Raw genomic sequence first — 23410 nt, 5'->3', positions numbered from 1 at the left:
GAGGCATAGGTTATTACTGGGCTGTAATTCTGAATTATATTGGCTCATCCCACTGATTTTCTCCATACCTGCACAGATCCACTTCTCTAGAACATCTTCCATGAAGAACAAAGGAGATACAGCCATAGAGAGCTTCTGACATTTAAAGAGTATTTTAAAATACTTCAGAAAAGGATTTCACCCCTGGTCATTGTGATGTCCTGTACCTCAGATTTGGGAAGTTACATTTATCTGAAAATTTACAGTGTTAAAAGAGTACAATTACATTCTGAGCAAAAGCATGCTTGTTCACCACCCAGCAGGCTGACATTCAGTAAATTCACTGTACAAATACCTCCAAGTAGTAACTAGTTACATCAAGTCTAAGATGGCATACTGAAACATTTTTAAATTACAAGTAAATCTATTTACCTTGCTTCAGGAGTTAGTTTTACTTCTGCAAAAGCAAGAGAGCACACTGTGCAATCAAAATGCTGTAGCTGGATGAACACATAACACTTCAGATGTCATCACTCCACCACTAAGTATCTTCATTCCATCTGTATTTATTGAAAAATATTTACATATTGGTCACCATGCTTTAACAGCATCTTTACACAAAAGGGTTAATGAAGAACATCACACTAGGATGGGGGAAGGGTGGTAAAACGTCTTTTGGAAAGTCAGGTTTTTTCCCAAGCTGTCACAAGCCACGAGAGTTCTCAGACTGAGTGTGCTGGAGTGCCGCAGTGAGTGCGCCACAGATCCACAGCTTTGCTGACAATGGCATCCGTGTTGTCCTGAGGAATCTGCAAAAGACCAGGGCAAGGTGCCTGCTCAGAGCACTCCATTCAGACTGCTTTGTTTAAAATAAAGACTTTGAATTTCCAGTTCAGATTTTCTCTCTTTATTAAAAAGAAAACAAAACTAGAATCCCATCTCCCTGTTCTCGCATCCCACCATCCCTCTGTCCTGCAGAAACCATATTACATCCAGGTTTTGGACGAACAGCTTGTATTTCCAAAATGCTGACAAGCAGGGAGGCACCTCGCACATCCCTAACACCGGCATGGCTCACACTGCCTATCCATGACCACAAACTGTCTCACATAACTCACCTGGGTTACACTGGGATCCTACAGCCCTGCTGAGATGCCTCATTACTATTCAGGGTCAGGTTCATGATCCCATCCTCACATCAACAGAAAACACACATTGATTCTACAGATTTGCACTCAGGTAAGACATAAAAAAAAGGTGCCAGAAACCAGCCCTTCTAAGAAGCTTCCAGAAAAATTAACCTAACCTGACCTGCTCTTACTTTCACAGAAAAACCCTTTAGTATCACAAGAATTGTTAATTCTGTACAGAGACAATACATACCCCAAGCCTAAAAATCACTTAATTCTATGGAAGCCTTAACTCCTGATCGAAAAAGGTATTATTCTCATTGCTGAGCATTCTCCCTTCACCTTGGTGCTGCTACACTGTTCTCAGTAATGTAATAATAACTTTTGGTACATCTGCACCAGGCAAGCAATTCAGGCTGAAACAGTTATAAGCTATAAAAGGTAATGCAAAGCATAATTAGAGTACTTACATTTTCCAAAAACTGTGTGATCTTTTCTGCAGAATTCAGTGCTATTATCTTCATTTTAAAGGTTAATAATATCTCCACAGCAACAAACACAAGAATCTTGCAGGATCCACTTATAACTTTGTCCCAGACTCTACAAGAAAGTGAAAAGGAATAACTAAACATTATTGCAGTGTTTATCTGCCTATTTCTCTTCTAGAACAGCCTTTGTACAACCATCTCTATCTAGAATATTTTTCTGAACAACAGCAATGTACTAAATTATTTGGGTCAGGATAAATAGAAGACATTTTATCAACTCCTCAATCTGTACAGAGCAGAGGGATGGCAAGCAGTAATTGGAATGCACTGATATAGTGTGTTGCTGTTTAGAGATTGAAGTGTTTACATGCTCAAGTACAAAAAGTAAACCTTGGCTTAATAGCCTGGACTGTAACAACTTCTCTAACTTCTCTACTGGACTACAGAGCTACCAGAGTGTGTGGTAAAGATGAGAATTTTTCCTAGTGCAAAAAAAAAAAAAAAACAAAAAAAAAGAAATTGACTTCATTAGCATGCCTAATAATGCTACTTTTCAATCAGCTACGTTGCTAAAAATTCAAAGAGGTGTAATAGCAAACTACTACATCTCAAGCAGGTCATTGCTGTATGAGATACAAATATGATCTATCAGCAGGATATAGTCCATGATGTTTAAATTAGGCACAAGGAACAACTATTAAATCTTCTAATCCATCCCACTGCACACAGACACTCTCAGAAATACCTAGGCACTCCAACCTCTCGTGTGAAATCATACCTGGACCTCCTTGGGCAGGTGTCCAAAGGCTTCAGCAACAGAACTTGGATGAATATTAAAATGGATCATCACTACCAAAACCTACTATTAGCCTGCAACAATTTGAAATCATCCTTCATCCAGCAGCTCTCTCTCAGGCCCAGCTCAAGAGTCTCAGGATAAAAGATTACACAAAACAGTGTGAAACCATCTGTCAGATGGCAGCTTTTATGGGCTCACATTATTTTTAGTTCTTCAATTTTAAGAGCTGTGTCAGAAAGAGTTTCTGAGGATTACAGTTCTTGCTCCTTCTGGGCACTTGTTCAAAGTATTTCTCCTTCCAAATAAAAACATGGGGGAACAAAGACCACACACTCTCCTCCGTAATTTCTGAATATAGTAACACCAACTGAAAAACATGTTCTGCAGCCCATCCACAGATTTGGATCTATGAGTGTGCTCCTTCCAGGGACAACTCCATTTTTGTATGACCTCTCTTAGAAGAATTTGCCCTTCAGCCCAGAGTGCCAGGAGAGCACAACACAGGCATGACATGAACTCTGACAGCTGAACTGAAGTGTAGGATCATAATTTTACACAAGGAATTAAGAGGGGAGAGCCCAGTCAAGAGCAATTAAGGTGATGAAGGGAGAGGAAAGGTGAGAGAGCTTGGACTGCTCATCTTGTAGAAGAGAGGGATCTGGGGAATCTCATCAATGTAAACTGGAAGAGAGAGCACAAAAAGGGTGGAGCCAGGCACTTTCCAATCATGCCCAGTGAAGGGATCTGAGGCAACAGGCACAAACTCAAACACAGGACTAGATTTTAACTTATAACAAAGAAGGGAGAAAAACAAATGTGTAGATCCTCAGGACTATTCTCAAAGTAGAAGGAAACAAAAAACCCCACAAGGACAGATGGGGGTGCGTGAAAAGCACAGCCAATTTCTTTCCCCTTTGCCATTTAGTTTTAATTCCCTGTTTTGCTATGATTTAACAATTAGTATAATCCCCACAGGTACAGGAACAACACACAATCCAAGATCAAAATCTTACTGCTTCATTTGTGGGTGAAGCATCCCAGGACAAATGATCACTGCAAATATTACTTTGCTGTTGAAGTCAGGTCTTGGAAGCTTTAAGCAAGGTCACCATGAGAAAACTGAGACAACAGCTCTGTTCCACACTGTACAGGTCACTCCTATTTACTTCTACAGCATTCCCCTTCACAAACACATCTGTTTAGAACACAAGAAAAACTTCCCCATGTGTTCCATGTGCATCAGAACTGTAATTACGAGTGACAATTACAGGGACTAGCAGATCTCAAAAACAGAAAATAATTTTTAAAGTTCATATCAAAGCTCATGCTAATTTGAAAACAAACTTACTAATCCTATTATAAAATATCCAGTCTTCTTTCATTATTTTGCTTCCAATTCTTCTGACTTCAGTCTCCATAATTACATTAGGTTACATGCTATGCTCAGAAAACACTCTATTGTTTTCCTGCATTATTTAGTCTGATTCCAGAACAAATGTTTTAACAATGACAAAACAGATGCAGTATCTAAATCACCAGTGTCTTTACAAATTTTGGAAGATGATGCACAGCAAAGTGAGTGAGACGTCAGCGCTAACCAGCTGTGTCTGCTGCAGTATTTTTCCTTAACATTTCCAACTATTGTTACACTCAGTACAACTCCACCAGTAACAGTAATTGGGAATGATTGTGCAAGACTCTGATCAACAGTCAGCACCTTGTCTGTACCAGCAGAGCCAGGAACAACAACATTAACTGTCACAAGTGGGAAAAAACCACACCAGTTTCAAGGAAATATATTTTCTGATGATCGCATTCTAATACAGCAGTCTTTATACATTGTGTATATACAGGTGTCCTGCTTTCACTTTTTTAGTAGCAATCATTTAAGGTCAACTTTACTGCAACTTTTTACCTGTTCTTTGATACTCCTGGAGAGGGGGAAAGTATAAGGGAAGCATCATGCAACTGTGCCTACAGCCCTACACAGGAATGCAGAAAAAGAAATATATATTCTGAATGAAATTCACTATGTTTCGTGTGACTATCATCCTCTGTAAAATACAACTGTTCAATTAACCACAACACTCTTGCAGGTGTTTCTTGAACAGTATTGACAACCACAAGCGAAAATAAAAAGAAATGGGAAGCTATAAAGGCAAAGAGCATGCCAAGGATTATGCAAATGAAACCATTTACTTTAACTGAGCCTCTTCTATAGACAAGATAGGACACTCTGTGTGCACCTGTGTGTGAAGGGATACCATTCCCCAGGCACTCTCTGAGGTTCCTGCAGCACTACAATGCAGCAATACACAGGAGGCATCACAGCACTGCTGCTCTCTCTTTTTCTGATACATTACCATGAGCCTCACAGTTTTTCCCTACAATGCAGGGTAAACACAGGCAACCTTACTTCCTGGTTCTGCTCCTCCAGCCATCCAAACAAGAGACATCTAAAAAGAACAAATGCTTTCTCCTCTGCCTGCACTTCTGGGTGTCCTTCCAGAGGTAACTGCGCATGGAGGGACATGATGAGGCTCACACAAATCTCACCCTGATCTATCATGATCTTGCGCCCATTTGCAAACCTGGGAAGCAGCTCAGTGAGACAAAGGCAAACTGAATTAAGTTTCTCTGTAGTAGCAGCCCACGTGCACATTCTTATGCCCTCCTGCTCCACAGTAAATTTAAGGCATTTTCCATATTTCTGTTGTTTCTATTAACAAATTACTTACATTTTTACAACTAAATGTAATTTATGCTGGGCATGGAGATCACAGATGTAAAACTACAGAATTATGTTACATGAGGTAGTGCCAGTTTGAAAGTCATGAGATTTCAGGAGAATGTGTCAGAAAGAAATACTTTGCCACTAGCAAGTTGCCATAGACTAATAGCTAGCCAATGCCAAGCCTTCAGTGCAGAGTACAAACAACATTAGGCAGGGGCCTGATACATGAGTGGCAACATTAGGCCATAAAAAATGCCTCAATCACAATTACAACTGCAAAGCTGCACTGCTTGTGCTGGATCATCTCGGCTGACAGTGCCAGATTAAACTGGGAGTCAAAGTGACATCTTTCCTGTTGAGATGAAGCCACAAACAGGACCCCAAGGTTTAAGAGCAGGGATCTCCAGCTGAGGGCCCTCATGGCACCACTGGAAAGCTTTCCACACATGGGCTTACCAAACAGATGAGCAAATATGCTGCTGCACAAATCAAACAAACAGGGCAATGATGAGTATGAAAACAAAGATGCGATCCAGTTCTCTGTCTCAGAAAGAAAAAGACCTTTCTGTGTCTCTCAAACATCTGCTACAGGCTGGTTCATATTCCAGAAAGCACCCTGTCTATATTCCAGGTGGGATACAGAGTCTTTGGAATGGTCTGCTCCTCCCTTTCACCAATGTGACACCTTTAAGAAGTTTGTTAAGAAGCTCATCACGTAATATGCCAAGTGTATTAGACACTGCATAAGCTCAAAGCAAGAGTTTCCACGTGAAAGCTGTCTCTATGTATTGTCCAAGCCCACTTAAATTAAACTGATACATAAATTTTACCTATGGTATAACTTGAAGTGTGCTATAAAACAGTATTTATACTGAGTGGCAGTGCCTGTCAGGTACTGGTATTGTGCAACTTCACCTCACCATTACCAGGTATGCACGGCATGTACAAGTTTTGTACACCTTAGAGAAAACCAAACAAACAAAAAAACCAATGAATTTTAGATTTATCTGCTTGACAGAGAAGACTACAGTTCATAGAAAGTAAGCAGCCACTCAAGAAATGCAGTGCTAAATCATAAGTGAAAATAAATCATAAAAGACTGTGCTCAGATAATCTCTCCCTTGACAAGAAAGTACGTAAAATTCACAGGAGAACTGGAGACCTTCAAACCTCAGCAGTTTCAACACTGACATCTGGATGCATTTCAGATAAGCACTGGGGCTTCTAGATCCTAATCCAAACTGAATCTCCAAGCATTAATTAAGTTCATCTGTCACACACTACCCATGAAGTATGTTATTTCCTCAGCGAATAAGGCCATTATGATTACAACTGAATAATTCACAAACCTAAGGTGCCAAAAAAAAGTGCACTTTCATCATGTTCCCACAAGAACTGTAGGGATGAGGGATTGTTCTGCGTCAGAAATACCAACACTGAAATATGTTTTTATTCCAGAGTGATAGAAAAAGCCAGTACTTTAACCTTTTCCAGGGGGAAAAAAAGCATTAAAAATTTTCAGGTAATCAAAATATTCTATTTCAGTAAGGTAAAACAGCATATGGAAATGTTGAAGATGCATACTGATTAGACAAAATATTTCATGTAAATAAAACTAATTCAAAATGATAGACATTTGAAGCCAAATATTCTTGCTAGATGAAATACAAAATCAAAATTCTTCATCTAGATTTCTCCTTTTACACCATCAGGATGACAAAGCTCCATCAAAGCTTCAATTTTCAACAGAAATGTAAACAAAAACCCTTCATCTTGCGAGAGCAAATCTGCTCTGATAAAATTCCTCCCTCAGCTCTTGTCCACAGCCATAAGATCCAGTAGCAACACTGAATCACATGAGCTCTAAACTTAAGAAACATCCTATACTATGCATGCTTACATAATTTCTGCAGTCACAGAAGTAGTAAAAGCTTTCCATCACCACATCACACAATCACTAAGGAGACAAGACTATTTTGGAGACTTATAGGTGCTCGATGAGAAGAACTTGCCATGTAACAATAACTGTGTTGCACCTAAAGGTCGCAATCCTTCACAAAATGGTTTTTTCCCTCCTCCTCCAATATTATCCTTGAGAATAATAAAACCTACAGAACCCCAAAGACCATGGTCCAACAAGAGCAGAAAGCGTGATTTCAAATCTTACAGCTTGTTCCCTAAAATCTTCTTATTCTTATAAGGGTAAATAAAACATTGTTAAGAACAGCCATTTTCCACTTTCCTCCACAGAACATGAAGTACCAGATAAACAAACACTGCATCCACTATTCAGATTATTACCAACTTTACCACCATAAAAGCATTTTCTACAAAGCAATTTACAAAGCACTGTTTCCATGCTAGGTTCCTATTCTAGCCACTGAAGTCCTGCGATTACCTCGAAGTAAAGTTTCTCTTGAACATGGTTACTTCACAAAGTTTTTAGACAGATGCAAATGACACCATTGTTTTCTCTGTGCCACATCCTGTTCAGCTATCAGCAACTCTTGTTAATGCAGAAAGATGTTTCTCTACATTGAGCTTGAATTTCCTGCTTTCCAAGAGTTCTCAGGCAGCAGAATTAGGGAAATCATACAAGCTTCATTTCAAAAGCCCTTCAGTGAAGTGTCACACACTAGAATTTTTCCCTTTTAAAAGCTCAAAAACCTATTTGTAACTGCAGAATCCTGATATAATCCACAATTTCATTAACTTTGTAATATTCAACTTGCCCTAGTACTTTTTAAAATAAAATTCTGTCATGGTTTAACCCCAGCCAGCAACTGAGCAGCAGACAGCCACTCATTTACTACCTCCACCAGTGGGATGGGGGAAAAATTGGAAGGGTAGAAGTAAGAAACAAATTTGTGGGTGGAGAAAAAAGTTTCATAATTAAAAAGAAGTAATAATTTCCAAAAAAACTGTAAGGAATAGAAGAAAAGCATAACAAAGAACGAAAAATAAAACCTGAGATAAGTGATGCCACTGAGAACAGTTGCCCACCACCCTGACTGATGGCCAGTGAGTCCCCAGGCAAATGCTCCCACCTGCCAAGCTCCTCCTCAGCTTAACTGCTGAGCATGACTCCACATGGAAAGGGATATTCCTTGGGTCAGCTGGAGTCAGCTGCCCTGGCTGTGTCCCCTCCCAGCCATGTTCTTGTGCACCCCCAGCCTCCTTGCTCATGAGGAGCAGAATGATGCTGTGTAAGCACTGCTCTGCAGGAACTAAACTCTATCCCAGCCAAAACTCGTACACATTCCCAAAATCTTTTTCATCTAACACTAATGCAATATTACAATCACTCCCTAAGCAAAGACTTTTGTCAAAAAGCCCAAAAACTGACTACAATTCAGCTGTGTAACACTGACAGAGGGTTTGGAGTTCTGCATCCTAGAAGGCACTAATTGTCCAACAGAATCAGCTGGTATACTTAGCTCCATTCTTTTTATTTTCAGTAGGTGAAACAATCACACAGATATTGATTATCTTGCATCAATAACAAGGGGAATTAAATCCAATTTTATCATTTCCAAGTTAGCAATAAAGCTAACACCATAATCTTACAAATAAAGTATGGAAAGTTCTTTGCCTGCTAGTGATGACAGAAAGCTGAAATGACTATGCAGTTACACACAGAAAGAAAAAGAACTTGCCTCTGTAAACTGGACTCAGGTAAACATCCTGCAAAACACTTTTTAAACCAAAGATCATAGGGGAGTTTGCTCATTGCAGAACATGCCTTCAGATGCATCAGTAGTCTGTTATCTTCAATGTTCAAATACTGCTCCAGAATTTTTGGCTGCGAAATGATTAGAAAATTTTAGGTAACTCACATCAGAATACCTTAATAGTTAATGCACACTGTAAGACAAGCACTGTCTTAACAATTCAATTAATGTAATGGATCAATGTAACACATTAAAATAATGTACTTTCATTGTTTTAGTTGTTACAAAATACAGATGTTACCAACTTTTGCAATCAACTAATTATGTACTTAACCAAAAAACAACCTCAGCTTCCTGAAATTGCTGACCACTAGCAGAACTTCCAAGATATGCAGTATTCCCTAGTGCAAGGATGTGCTTCAGAGCTTCGAGCAATGCAGAGATTAAATGTGCACTAATTACTGCTACCTTCACAAGTAAAATCAAGTTTCATTCACCTCAAACCTAATTGCCTTAGCACACATCAAAAATATCTACGCACAATGCAGCAAAACCCAAAAAATCAATTTTGAGAGCAAATCCCTGTGCAACCCATTAAAAGCTGGACATTGATTTATTGTTTAAAAACCCTAAGTATTTAAGGCATAAACATGTGGAAAATTTTTTCAGCTTGTTTAAATTTTAATGTAACACAATACACACTTTCATAAATTCTTGACTACCTTTATGTTTTGTCATAGTTAGGCAAACTGCTAAGGACTTCAACTGTCAAAGGCAGAAAACACTTCCTTTGCCAATATTCTCACCTACTGAGTCTTGGCACATTGACTGTGTTACAAAAAAAAAATTAGGGAGGGAGACACTTTGCACGCTTTACGTCACATTGTATGAACACACACTTTGAAAATATTCTTTTCTTCTTTGAACTGGTATAGTTGAATGCATCACACACAGAAACAGGAGGTAGGTTTAAAAATTATTTCTTAGATCCAAAAGAACTAACAAGGGCAGGCATAATTTTCCACAGAAAATTTCTATTCAGCAATTGCTGGTGCACATGTACTCGATATTTTTACTTTTTAGAATATTGTTAACTAAAAGCTCCTTATCTGTTATGGCTTTTTGATGAATTACAAGAACTTTCATCATTTTGGTAAGTACACATTAAAATCAAATTTTCATTTTATACATCAGGAAGACAGAAATTCAAAATTAATATTCTGTGATAGTGTTTAAATTGTCAGTGCTACAAAAATCTACTCCACTTTTTATATAACTTGATCTACAACATACTGTTTTTCTGAAGATGGAGTACTCTGCTCCATTTATAAAGCAAAACTGTGCTTTGTCTATCATCCAATGAGCAGCATGTGAATGCCAGAGATGCAGCCTAAAAAGTAGCAGACATACATCAAGATGTTCTTCACTTTTGACATTTTAATTGTTCAAAGAAAAATTTTAAGTGACCAATTTGTGAGAAATATAATTCAACTGGATACAATGTAACCTTTAGAGAAAAAAGTTAATTGACAATTACCACATACCAAACAAAACCTATTTCTAATGTTACATTAATCAGGGCAGCACAATCACAATGCAAAAAGCACTCGTCCCCTATTTTCAAAGTAGCTGGTGGAACAGAATCCAAGGGTGTCAGTTCTGATTCTCCAGTTGTCTCCCTGTGTTAATGCTTTGTATGACTGCTTCTCCTTGCAAAAAGCAAAAAAAAAATCCTTTTTCCTCACCAGCTGTTGTAATGAATCTTTGTGCTTGCTGTTCAGCTGATTCACAAAACAACTGACAAGCCAATAGCATTCTATAGGATCCTCTACCATTTCCTCCATTGCTTTAGCAATAGCAAGAAACACTTCATCTTCAGGTTCCTGAAAAACAAAGCAAAAAAAGTGATCTACAGAGAAACACTGGACTATTCTGATTTAAATTATTCTTATATTCCTTTTCTCTGCTATTCAGGGAAAAAACCAGAAATCAACATACACAAAAAGCTGTTCTGATGTTCCTAAACAAGACATTGGGCAGCAGCTGCACGATGATGACAGGTATCTATTAAAACAGAGCAAGAAAGACTTGTCTTGCTTTTAAAATCAAAACACGCTTCAGTGTATAGTCCTAAATACTACTGGGTTTATGTCTCTGCCACACAGACTGCTCCAATACACACACATCCTTACTTGAACTCTCTGCATTCAAAAGCACAAAACACTCAGCAGACTTCCGTTTGTTACTCAAACATTTCAAAATATTTAGATCAATCTGACATCTCTTTATCTCCCTCTGCCTCTACAATAAAACACCTGCATTACCATCAAGAGCAACCTCTCATAAGTTTAAGGGGACAGTGACTGCACTGAAAAGAGAACAAATGCTTTCTGCAGCAGCAAAACAAACCTGAGTTACAGCACTAATGACTGAGGCTCTGCTAAACATCATCACTATGAAACCTCACCACAGTCCTGACAGCAACTCTGGGATGCACTGACAAAACGCTTCCTCAGAAGACAATACTGCTCTAGAAGGGAGCAATTTTCAGCCCACTGCATCACATGCCAAAATCAAGGAAATTTCTTTACTGGAAATTTGCAGGATAGGATGGCCAAATTCCTAGGAAATAGTAAGGGTATGAAAACATTCCCTCCTCAGACAAGAGGATGCTGCAGGTAATCCTCCCAGTTTTAAATATTACTGAATTTTCCATATTAACTTGAACCTTTTTTTCATTTTGAACTTTTCTTTAAGTACTTATGTCAAAATTTGTGATTACAGATGAAAAATTACAAATTAAGCTGGGCTAGAGTGAATACAGATAAATTAACTACGAAATCCACTTAGAAAGCTCTGTGGCTCCTTTCCTCATCTCCTATTTCATGGAGAAAAGAAAGAACCACACATTGTTTTTATCATCACATTAGTAATTCACCATCACAACACAGCCTTGTTTAACCATATGGGTGTACACTGTGAACAGCAGAGTATGTGCATTACCTGACAGAAGCCCAGGTCAGTTCAGACTAAGAAAAAAAAGGAGGACCATACACTGAAGTCTAGATTTAAAAACAAATAATTTAAGTATTTGTTGCAACTTGTATTAAATCACTGTTTGTACAGGCTCTGAATTACCCTTGTTTCAGGAACGTAAGAACCTATGAGCTACAATGAGGTGATGTCATTTTCATTTCAGTGCTATAAAGAAACTGAAGTGCCCTGGAGTACAAAAGGCTTGAAACCTAGCAGGAAAAATGCACAAAAGAGATTTTAAGGCATAAAATCTTACATAAGTACTTAGGTGAAGGAAAAGAGAAAAGCACTTTTACTAAAATTCTTTATTTTATACCAGTACTTCTCTGTTTTCCATTCACCTTACTTGGTCTATCTACAAGCATTTCTGGGGTGACCTGCAGTTCAGTTTCTCACTGGTTTATAGTTTCAAGTTCAATAAAGTACTGTATTTAAAAGACTGTTAAAATCACCACTGACCAAGGGAAAAGCTACATTTCGAGGCAGTTTTCCTGATTCCAGTTGATGTATGCGGAGGAAAACATCAACCTGTGGGGTAGAATCATTAATAAAGCGAATCACACGGAGAGCATGGTGAATATCCCAGTACTGCTCCTTCCGGTACTTCATCACCAAAGCATGAGATTCGTGGTGAGGAGGAATAATTCCTAAAAAAAAAATTAAATTAAATTTTAAAAATTAAAAGAAAAAAAATATAAGCAATTATAAGGAGGAATCCTACTTTTTATATATCTAGTTTTCAGTACAGTATTAGTTGTATATTTGTGCCCAGCTTCCATTTATTTTGAAAACAAAGTCACTGTAGAATGATTTTTATATACATTAGCTGTTCATTTTCTCAAATTCTACACTTTGTCTGATATGACAGTGAATATATACATGCAACTAACTAATGCAAAGATACTGTTCACTGCAGCAATAATTACTTTACTGACAAAAAAGTCTTTACTCATTGTACCAGAGATTAATTCTCCCTAAAATGACATTCAAAAACCAAAATCAATCAGTTGAATCAATTAAAGATTAGAACTTAAAATGCCACATAATCACTTGTAAAGTACTATTTGTTATTTTCTTAGCAGAACACAAATATCTTTTCTAGTTTTCTGGGAGAAAAAAAAATTTTAAGAAGTATCTAAGTAAAAAGGCAAAGAAAATTACACAGCATCTCCAGCAGAGATACTTACCAGTTCACTCAGTCCTTCCCCCTACTAAGTCTTGCTATGCACTGATGTTCACAACAAAACTGTCAGTCTTCAACAGAAATAAAAACATACATACACCTAGGCAAAAAATGCCATTTCCCTATCACTAGTGGAGCAGAATTTTTCCCAGTGTAGAAACCCATGAGAACAAAGTATTCTTCTAAAGTCAGTTCTGAAACAAGCTACCTGCTCCTTTTACCTCTCATTTAAAGAAAAGAAATATTCCTGCCAAGTGTTACACCATGAAATGGCTGGGTTGAGGAACAAGCACATCAGACAGAAAATTATCTTTTCTTTTCCAGCTGCAAACCTGTCTGCATTTCAAAAGCTGGAAGAAAGCAAGACATTTTTCACAATATGCCAAAGAGTCAACATCATAACTGTATGTACATACTGCCAACTGCTCTCCTCAAACACAGAGGACAACCTTAGGCAGGCAAAACTGACACAACAGAGGGGTGCCTGGAAACCATCGTGAGTCATCCTCGAACAGGAAGGTAACAGAGGCACTGCTGACACACCATGTCACCTGGGACATCAACAAGCCTTGGCACATGTCTGAGAGGGTTTTGTTGACAGGACACACTCCCTTTTCTTAAATTATTAACATTATTTAGAAGTCACATAACATCTCCCACCAGAAATGGACTGGGCTGTGGTTCCAGCCATTTAGGGGGAGATATTTTGCACTGTCCTTCTCAATACCAGCTTTTCTAACTACTGCTAACACTGAAATGCAGGAAAGTCCCTGAACCTGTTCACCCAAAGCATGTCACAGAATGACAGTACAAATACTTGAAATCAGAATATCGCGAGTTTGAAGGGACCCACAAAGACCACTGAGTCCCTCTCCTGGCCTTTCACAAGACTACTCCAAAAAATCACACTGCCTGAGAGCAGAGCTCACTTCTTGAACTCTGTCAGGCTTGGTGCAGTGACCACTTCCTGGGGAGCCTGCTCCAGTGCCAAACCGCCCCTTATTCTGATATCCAACCCAAACCTCCCCTGAAACAACTTCATGCTGTGAAATGAATCACTCTGGGTTTAAAATACAAAATACTTTTTAGAACCAGTACAATTCTCCATGCAGTTGATTCAGAAGGTGTTTTGTGTTATCATATGATTCACAGATCTTTTATCTAAAACAGCCCAAGACCTGGCTCTGCAGTGAGCCACAATTTTGCAAAGAGACGTATTTTGCTATTATAATGCTGGCTGAAGGATTCTGTACTGAGTTGCTTGTCCAAAACTCCTATGCTGTATTTCCCACTACTAATATTTTAAAGGATGCTGACTACTGCCCAGAATACAATAATATTGTTAATGGCAGAGCCTTTTATCAAGTAGGACTACTCTGTAAGTTCAACACCAAGAACTTCAAGCTTTGTAGTTAGATCTTGCCCCTCTGTGGACTGTTCATTTACTACTTTTGCCAAAAAAAAACAGGAATAAAAATTATATTCCACATAATCAGGAATATGAAGCGAAACCTTTCAAAATGTAAAAAACTAGAAGGGGAAAAAATGAATTTAAAAATCAAGATGTTTTTAAACCACTCCTGTCTCCAAGTGGACATTATCTCACATCTAGTCAATGAATGTACTTGACCAGTGAAAAGCCATTAGTACTTCTGAATTAGTCACCTGACTAGTGCACTTCTAGAAAAATATAATCTATCTATGGTTTTTACAGTTTCTGGGGATACCATTAACTTGTCTTCAGCCTTGTATCTTCTTCAATGGCAAATATAATTCAAAGCCAGCAGCAAAACCATAAGAAACCAATATTCTGCAGAACATGAACTTCTCTTTAGAATAAACATGTATTCCAAGCTTCACCCATTTAAAATGAATCACAATTTTACTTTAACTTCATTGTCTGTTATTTCAGGAGCACAACTGAATATCTTATCAGATATAGGTAACTTCTTATAATCCACATTTCAAATTCATTTCATAAATGTACTTGGATAGTGTTACAAAGTTAAATACAGAAACATACTCTCCTAGGCACATTTCAGCAAAGTTCTCAAAAACTTGCTTTATAATTGCCATTGGGCATCCAAGGTGGATACAAAAGTAGGCTAAATATGCATCAGTAGGCAAGGTAATACAGAATAATCCTGTCATTACTTCTTCAAAGACAAAAAAAAAAAAGAAAACATTGATCTTCCTACATTCTATATTCCATGTTATACAGATACATATAGAATATACATTCTATATTCCATTCATACCTAGAAGCACTTTCCACACCAGTATACGATACATGGATGGAAGAGGAAACCTTTGACTAAATGTGCAAAGCTTCTCAATATCTGTAAAGAAATTAAAAGAAAAAAATTTCAGGACAAATTTAAATATGGTTATAAATAGGTTTGCATCTCTGACCCAGCTAAGTATGACAAACTTTAGTTGCAGATTGAAATTCCCTATTTGACCACATATTATCAACAAATGCTTTCACTGCTTTCACATTGGCCTAACTTACAGTAAAACTACTCCAGGTTTCATAAGGAGGAGACTGGACCATTTTTATAGGCATTTTGTAAAGCATGTCACTGTCAAAATAATTAAGGCCTTTTTTAAAGGGACAACATTTATCTTTCTGTTCTGCCAGAGATGTGGCATCTCTGGGACCAACAGCAATAACATCTTCATTGCTTTGAAGTTAGATGGAATTGACAGCATGAGATGATGCATTCTCAGATTAAAATTGCTTTCCCTAAAAATCTTTAAGTTTCTTGGGCACAGAGAATGAAAGAAGGAAAAAAGAAGAAACAAACAAGGTCACAAATCTTTAAAAGTTTTAAAAATCAGATTTTCAGGTCTTTGAAAATCAAAGGTCAGCTAGCACTGACTGAGGAATTATTGGTGAAAGATGCAAAACTGAAAAAAGTATTAAGCACAGCAGGTAGGCATTATCTATTACTCCCTCCCCAGCCCCTAATCACCAAGAAATAGAGCAAACAGTGAAATCAACTTGCCCAAACGATCATCCTTCAGCAGAATTTCCAGCGACTTCTTTTCTTCAACTCCACGAAATCCCACCTTTTCATAATACACTGAGCGGAAGTTTCTCTGAGAGTCATCAGCCATGGCTGATTCCTCCTGAAGAAACAATGAATTCCACTGAAGACTTACAAACATACATTCCCATTGCTTGAAGGTCAAGTAATTTTGCACACTGATATAAATTTACTGCCTACATCTCTATAGTATTAATAAACCCTACAGAATATTAAATCTTCCAAGATGCTTTTTGTCACATACTTACATATGTCACATACTTACACATATTTACATAAACAATTATAAACGTAATTTATTCTAAACAAGATCTAAAGATGCCAACTTTACAAACAAAATTAAGGGATTTTTTAAAATTATCCGCATAGTGTATTATGCTAAATTCCAAAAAGTTTTTTAAAAAACTGCTGGAGAAAGACTTAAAATATTTTATGCCATGCCCTGTACTTCAAAACCAACATTAAAAAGTACAGTTACAAGTCTGACAAAATTTTGAATACAAAACCCCTACTCAAATAGAACTATTGCCCACGTAAGTAAAATTATTAGGTTTCTTACTCACCAGCCAAGGTAATCAGAAGCAAGGACAAGCCAGAGTTGGCCTCAGTGGCACAGAGGGGACAGGGAAGAATAAGGCTGGGTGTGTAAGTTTCTTCTTAAGTTGCAGATACGAATTAAATGCTCATGTTGTTACCAGCTGCTGTAACAGCCACAGCCTTGAGCTTGTTATTCCAGCACTAAAATCAAACAAATGTCTCATTTGTTTCCCCTGTAGTGGAAACAAAGGTAAATTTCAGTGAATGTTCCGTGTATCAGAACAACTGTAAATGACATTTCAATTCAGCTCAACCCTCTAACTATCAATTCTCTCTCCTCTGCAGGCTTGCAAACATGAGAAAGTTCTGCCTCCTAACTCCAAGGACTAAGAACAATCTTAACATTTACATCCAGTGACAGCAGCAATACTTCAAGAAAAATAATTTATTTTGACTAAAGAGCAGTGAATGATGTATTGAGAAGCTTTTGTAGTTAAATTCTTCTTTTCCTTGCAGAACCAAAGTACACATCAGGAGCAAAGCACTTACAGATATAAACAAAGGCCACAGTTTTATAGAGAGTGCACACATTTAAATTTGTATATCCAGAAGGCCTATTTATGTTTCAAATTATGCCTGGTTTTAGTGCTTTGCAGGATCAGGGCCAAGACCAAACAGCAAAATACAAACTAGCAAATGACTGAATTAGTGCTGAGATAGGCCAAATATTATTTTAAAATCAGAGAAAAAAGAAATAAATATTACTTGCAACACATTCCAGTCCTGCACTATCCTTAAGAAAATGCCTGTGATATTCATGTATGGTGCATTTAAGGGTCCGCTGATCAGAGTGCCCACTGTTTACATTACAGCCGTGTCTAAAAGCAGACTTCAGATATGACAGACAGTCAACTACTTTTGAAAATTTTCAGATTTTCATTTGCATTTTCAAATTCTTAAAAGCTGAATTTATTATAGTGTTATTTAGAGAAATAGCTATAAAAAAAAACCACCGAAAACAAAAACAAAACACATCTAGCCCATACCACTCGTGGAAAAATGAAAAGAAAGACACAGAACTTTGATAAATAACGGCAGGACCTATTAGCCAGAAATACCATTTTAATAATTTTAAACTAGCACTATAACAGCAGTACATTTTATTTATTCAGTGGTAAAAGGAGGAAGATAGTTTGTTTCCTCCCTCACAACTTAGGATTTGTAATTCCATGTTCTACAAATGACCAGTATTCCAATCTTTACACCTGTCTTCAATAAACTGGGAAAAGAAAGGGGGAAAACAAATCCTTAGCCAGCTCATTAGAAGTGTGCTATACAGAAGTGTGCAATTAACTCGTCCTATCCTCAATTACAGCATTTTCGAGCTCAACAGTGGCTTTCCCGGTATCATTAAGTGTCACTCCTGGGGGGCAGCAGCGCCGCACAGGCCCGGGCTGCGGAGCCACCGCGCTCTGCCCCCAACCGAGCACTCTTCCCTCGCAGGCCCTGCCGGAGGCTCCCCCCACCCGGCCGTACCTCGGGGCTCAATTCCCGGCCTCCGTCACAGTCCCAGAGGAAAACAAGGGCACATTTGGGCACGGGATCAATGCGCCCGGGAATTCGGGCCGCGCCGGCCTCCCCCCGCCGCCCCCCGGCACCTCGGGCAGGCGGGCGCGGCCCGAGCGCGGCACGGCTGTGGCGCATGCGCGGGCCCGTCCCGCCCCAGCGGCGGGCGGAGCGCTGGGGCTGCCGCGATGCGGACGCTCCGGGGTCGCGGTTTCTGCTGTGGGCGTCCCGCAGCCTCTCGGGGTCACTCGGTTCATCCTGTACCCCGCCTGTGGTCCCCGCCACCCCTCAGCTCCGTCCGTCTGCCCTCAGAGGGCATCCGTCCCTCAGAGCCGGCTGCCCGCCTGGCGCGGGTGCGCTGAGGGCTGCACCGCGTTGTTTGCTGTAATGATGGTTTTTGCCCCATCCGCGGTGACTCCAAGGACGCGTTACTTAGAGACACCTCTGGCAAGCGAAGTGCATTTCGCAAAACCGAGATTTACTAAGCGCTTGTGATCAAAGTACTGGGTGCTAAATATCCCGCCCCTCAGAACAGATAAAGGACCTACGTCTCGCTGCTGAAAGTCTCAAAAATCAGTCTCAAAAATTTTTGTGTAGCCAAAACTAGGGGACATCAAACTAGTAGTGTGATTTTGATTCGGGGTTAGGGTGCTTCTGTAGTTGTTGGTGATGTTTATGTGTGGGACCTTGCCAGCCCCCTCTGTGCTATTGCAAACACTGGACAGCTGCTCGCCCCAGGAATGGAGTTTCCAGCTCGGAGCCCCTTTCCATGAGCAGAAATTTGAAGGAGGCCATTGAGTGCATGAGTTAGCTGCAGCAAGATTTTGAAGTGCTAGAATCACAGAGTCAATTAGGTTGGAAAAGACCTTTGAGATCGTCAAGTCCAACCTTTGACCAAACACCACTTGTCAGCTTATCAGAGTGCCAAGTTCAGCCTTTCCTTAAACACTTCCAGGGACAGTGACTCCACCACCTCTCTGGGCAGCCCATTCCAATGTTTAGACACCCTTTCGGTGAAGAAATTCTTCTTTACGTCCAACCTGAAACTCGGGAGAGGAGGCTGACTCCCCTTCTAGAGGCCACAGCCTCCTTGCAGGCAGTTGTAGAGAGCAATCAGGTCGCTCCTGAGCCTCCATTTCTCCAGGCTCAACACCCCCAGATCTCTCAGCTGCTCCTGACAGGACTTGTGCCTTCCCCAGCTTCGTTGCCTTCTCTGGACCTGTTCCAGCACCTCAGCATCATTCTTGAATTGAGATCCCAGGACTGGGCACAGCACAAGAGCTGTGGCCTCCCCAGTGCCAGAGAGAGAAGACAAGGCAGCTGCTGAGGTTATGGGGCCTATTTCCAAATGCACAGGATATCCCATTATTTTAATCTTGCCCCACACTTTCAAAGTAGCCATGGAGAAAGCACGCTCTTGCAGAATGGGCAAGGCTTTTGTCAAACCCAGCTCACGAAGGAGTATGTTTTTTGTTGGGTGTGTACAAATCCTAGCAAATCTTGGAATAATTCCTCTCAGCAGCAGGTGGCAGGATGGTTCCATTTTTGGTGACTCGTGGCTGCCTCAACTCAAATGCATCTTTTATCGATAGATGGCACCTGTCTCGGGATGAGAGCTGTTCGGTAGTGTTGGGAGCTGACCAGTATCACACGGTTCAGGAAACAGCTACCGAAATTAAATCTCGTGTAATTTTCAATCATGCATTCGTGCCCTTGTCAAGACTTATTACATAGCTATAGTGGTGCTCTGAAGAAGCCTGAAGCTAACACAATTTATTTTAGCACCAATTTATAGTACAGGAGATACAGAATGTTAACAGAATGGTATGCCATTGCTAAAAGTGCCTAAACAAAATTAGGTTCTGAAAGATTTAGCTGCATAAAAATACAGCATAAAATCAACACCTATTCTGAAAAACAATAAAATGAATGTTCTTCCCCTAGTAAAGTTTCTAAACCCCATATATAGAAAGCTTCTTATACACAGAGATTTTCTTAATGGTGCTTGTTTCTAACATAATAGGTTATAGTGAGATCAGTTGTAAATACTACATAAATATTTAGGTCAGTGGGAAACAAATTAAATAATTTAATTTGAGATTTTTCAAAATGCAAATGAAATTAAAAGCATAGGTTGAGCAAGAGTAGGTTGACTACAACAATTATTATGTGGTGAAACAGCAAACCAAAGATGACTAACCCATTTTTTTACTTGGACTTTCCTACTCTAACAGCCTTTTTATCTTTTAACTGCCCTTCTACATCCACCTGCACTTGCCAAGTGACTCTATATGCTGTAACTCAGTGTTGTAAAACACACAAGTGACTCATTACTTAAATATTTAATTTAAAACATTTTATATTTTCATAAACTGAATAATAACCTTATTTTCCCTTGTCTAGGGACATAAAGTATCTTCAGTCCTATTGACAGAATCTCTTTCTTGCCACTGAAAATGCAAGCAGAATTTAATCATTTATAGCTGCTAGTGTCAGTCAGCCAAGTGGAGGACTGTGCCTATAATAAAATTGATTAATACATCATTAATCAATAATACATAACTAGGCATTTATCCAAACCATGATAACCTAAACATTTAATTCTTTTAAACTGTAATAACATCAGAAAAGGTAGCACACATAACAGATAAAAGGGAAGCAGGTTTGGAACTGGCTTGGGATTATCTGAGATAGCAGAGCCGAATGAATTAGTACCCTGTTAGCATACTGCATCTCTTGCTTTTATCTGTGACTATGAGTATCACTGTGCTTGCATTTTGTACTGATATCTTTATATTGCTCAAGTGAATTACTCACTGACATAAAGGGTCACAGGAGAAGGAAGCCAAACAGGCATTGTTAACGTATTTTATTGCAAAATATGAACTGTGTTGTGCCTGTGTTTCTTCATGAATGCTTTTGCTGTTAAAGCTGCACTAATTTTCTGTGAACCATGTGCTGCTCTTGGAAAGTCAGTTCAGTCTGTCCTGTGTGACTGGCCTATTAGTGGATCAGAATTACAAATCAGAAGCACACCTCGTTATGTGAATTTCTCAAAAAAAGGGGAAAATGCAAAGCAATGAAATGTCAATTTCACACAGCATGGAGGTCCATATTTGTATGGCATTATGACACAAGGATGCAACGTACAGAGAATAAGTGAAGTTTTCATGTGGGTTTCATTTGCTCTAAACTGATGGAAGATGTACTTAAAAAAAAAAAAAAGACACTTGTCTAATAATATCTTCACAGTGTATCAGATTCAGTGATTCCAGCTTGCTAATGCACCATCCCTTGTTCCTGTCGTAATAGGAAATGATTGATGCTCAGGAAAGAAGTAACAAGTTGGGTCATATCAGCTTTTTAAGATATCATCTCATGTTTTTTCAGAAGCATGAATATTTCCAGATGGAGAGTGGGGCTGTGTTAATGGAAAGGACAATTTACTTATACAATCACATAACCTTTTCATTATGAAGATCAGCAGATGTGAAAAAGCTTGGCCCCATTTCCTGGCCAAAACAGCATCACCCTGCTGTTTACATTCTACCTGAGAGAAGAATGCAAATGTTGGCTCTATTAATGTTCACAACTTAATTCCTTTTTGAAGTCAGATGGAAAAAATATAACACTCCAAGGTAAAAAAAATATAAAGCTGTTTAGCATCAATGGGGAATTCAGGCTTTCATTTTGGCATGGAGGCACAACAGGCAAGTCTGTCTCTGAGCAGACCAAACACTGTCCCTGTAATCATGAGCAGGCATCCCCACATGACAGCAAGGAAAAGGCTTACAGGGCTGAAAATAGCAAGAGGAGTGGCTGAACTTGGAAATCTGAGTTCAAATGTGTCCTACTTCTGTGTTTTCTCATCCTGCTAAAAAAAGAGTGTTCTTCAGAGGTGACATGGTTTTGTCTGCAAAGATATGCAGAAACTGCAAGACAATTAGGAAGGAAATAACCAACTGCTGTTGCTTGCTCCAAACATAAAGGGTTTTTTTAGGATTATGTTAGAGATTTTTTTTTAGGATGATGTCTTCTGGATTCTAGTCATAACTTTGATTTGTTATGTAACATCAGCTGTGTCCTAATTATTTTTCTACCAACCTGATTAGTAGCTGTGTTAAGATTGACATTTTTGTCTGAAAAAGGCTTGCAAGTTTTTAAATAGCACCGAACACATGCTTTGTGCTGTCACTGAGCATGGCACATTTGGGGCACTACACAGTAACTAATAAACAGTTTCAAATAACATCATCTTGGGTTTGTTACTCTTTCATTGAGAACGGACAATGAAGTAGGTGACAATGAGACAAAGGTTGGTCAGTTTAAGGACAGTGGGAAAACTAAATAAGACATCTTGAGCAGCCTAATCAAGAGTTGTGGTGTTTGGATGAGGTATAGTTATTATGATCCCTATATATTATTAGAGGCAAGGCAAAATGCAAAACCAATAGGAATGGGTTTCAGTCTTTGCAGTTTTTCTCTTTGTACCAAAGCCACAAATGTGCCCAGAAGCCAATTCAAGGTCACAAGCTGCATGTGGTAATTAGACTCCGTTTTCCTCACTTAACCAAGTATCCCTGATTACAGTGGATGCCCCATCCCTGAAAACACTGATTGTCAGGTTGGATGGGGCACTGAATTAGCTGATCTAGTTGGAGGTGTCCCTGCTCTTTGTGGGAGAATTGGTCTAGATGAGCTTTACAGCCCTTCCAACCCGAACTATTTTATGATTAAGCTTTACACCCCATTCCTACCCTCCCTGGCCACAACCTGTGCCGAGAACAGCACCCAAGTAGCTGCCGGCACGTTTGGCCACGGAAACGAATTCCTAGCTCCACTCTGCTGCCTTGGCTCAAAGGCAGGAGCCCAACACAGCAGTTTCACTGGGACCACTGATGGAAGGGTGAAAAGATTGGATCCAACCAAATCCAACCCAGCAGACACAGCACTTGTACCTCCAAAGAATAATTTGTCACTTAATCGTTCTCTTTCAGGAGGCCTGCCTGCCCAGGGGGAGGGCAGCCCTGTGCACAAGCTGGCTTTTGATCTCAGTGGAGCTCAGAGAGCTTTGCTAGACCATTCATAAAGGATTGAGCAGCAACTAATTAATGACTCGAAATTTTATCAGTCATGGTTTGCAGGCTTGTTTTAATATATGAAGACAAGCTGTAAAGCTGGAATGGTGAACGGCTGTTTTTTTTGTGACAGAACAAAGATGTCTCTCCGTCTCTGCT

The 23410-nt window shown here is 39.2% G+C and overlaps 1 protein-coding gene across 2 annotated transcripts; it reads right to left on the bottom strand.

Moving 5' to 3' along the window:
- Window positions 1–529: 529 nt before the first annotated feature.
- On the bottom strand, window positions 530–18324 carry TBC1D7 (TBC1 domain family member 7). Of its 2 annotated transcripts, none has more exons than XM_071452000.1 (9): window positions 18144–18324; window positions 16634–16840; window positions 16029–16152; window positions 15279–15359; window positions 12297–12484; window positions 10547–10684; window positions 8787–8932; window positions 1580–1709; window positions 530–788 (listed from the first exon to the last, which is right to left on the bottom strand). In XM_071452000.1, the coding sequence occupies exons 3-9, from the start codon at window positions 16138–16140 to the stop codon at window positions 702–704; spliced, it is 882 nt and encodes a 293-aa protein (XP_071308101.1). In that variant the 5' UTR covers window positions 16141–16152; window positions 16634–16840; window positions 18144–18324; the 3' UTR covers window positions 530–701. The 2 variants fall into 2 exon arrangements, with proteins under 2 accessions (XP_071308101.1, XP_071308108.1); XM_071452007.1 differs by having other exon boundaries at window positions 16029–16149.
- Between the last annotated feature and the right edge of the window lie 5086 nt (window positions 18325–23410).

Source organism: Agelaius tricolor, unplaced genomic scaffold (assembly GCF_023055355.1).
Source record: "Agelaius tricolor isolate 1412-34295 unplaced genomic scaffold, bAgeTri1.0.p SCAF_2, whole genome shotgun sequence".
Taxonomy (NCBI): domain Eukaryota; kingdom Metazoa; phylum Chordata; class Aves; order Passeriformes; family Icteridae; genus Agelaius; species Agelaius tricolor.
This window is presented reverse-complemented; position numbering and strand designations above follow the sequence as displayed.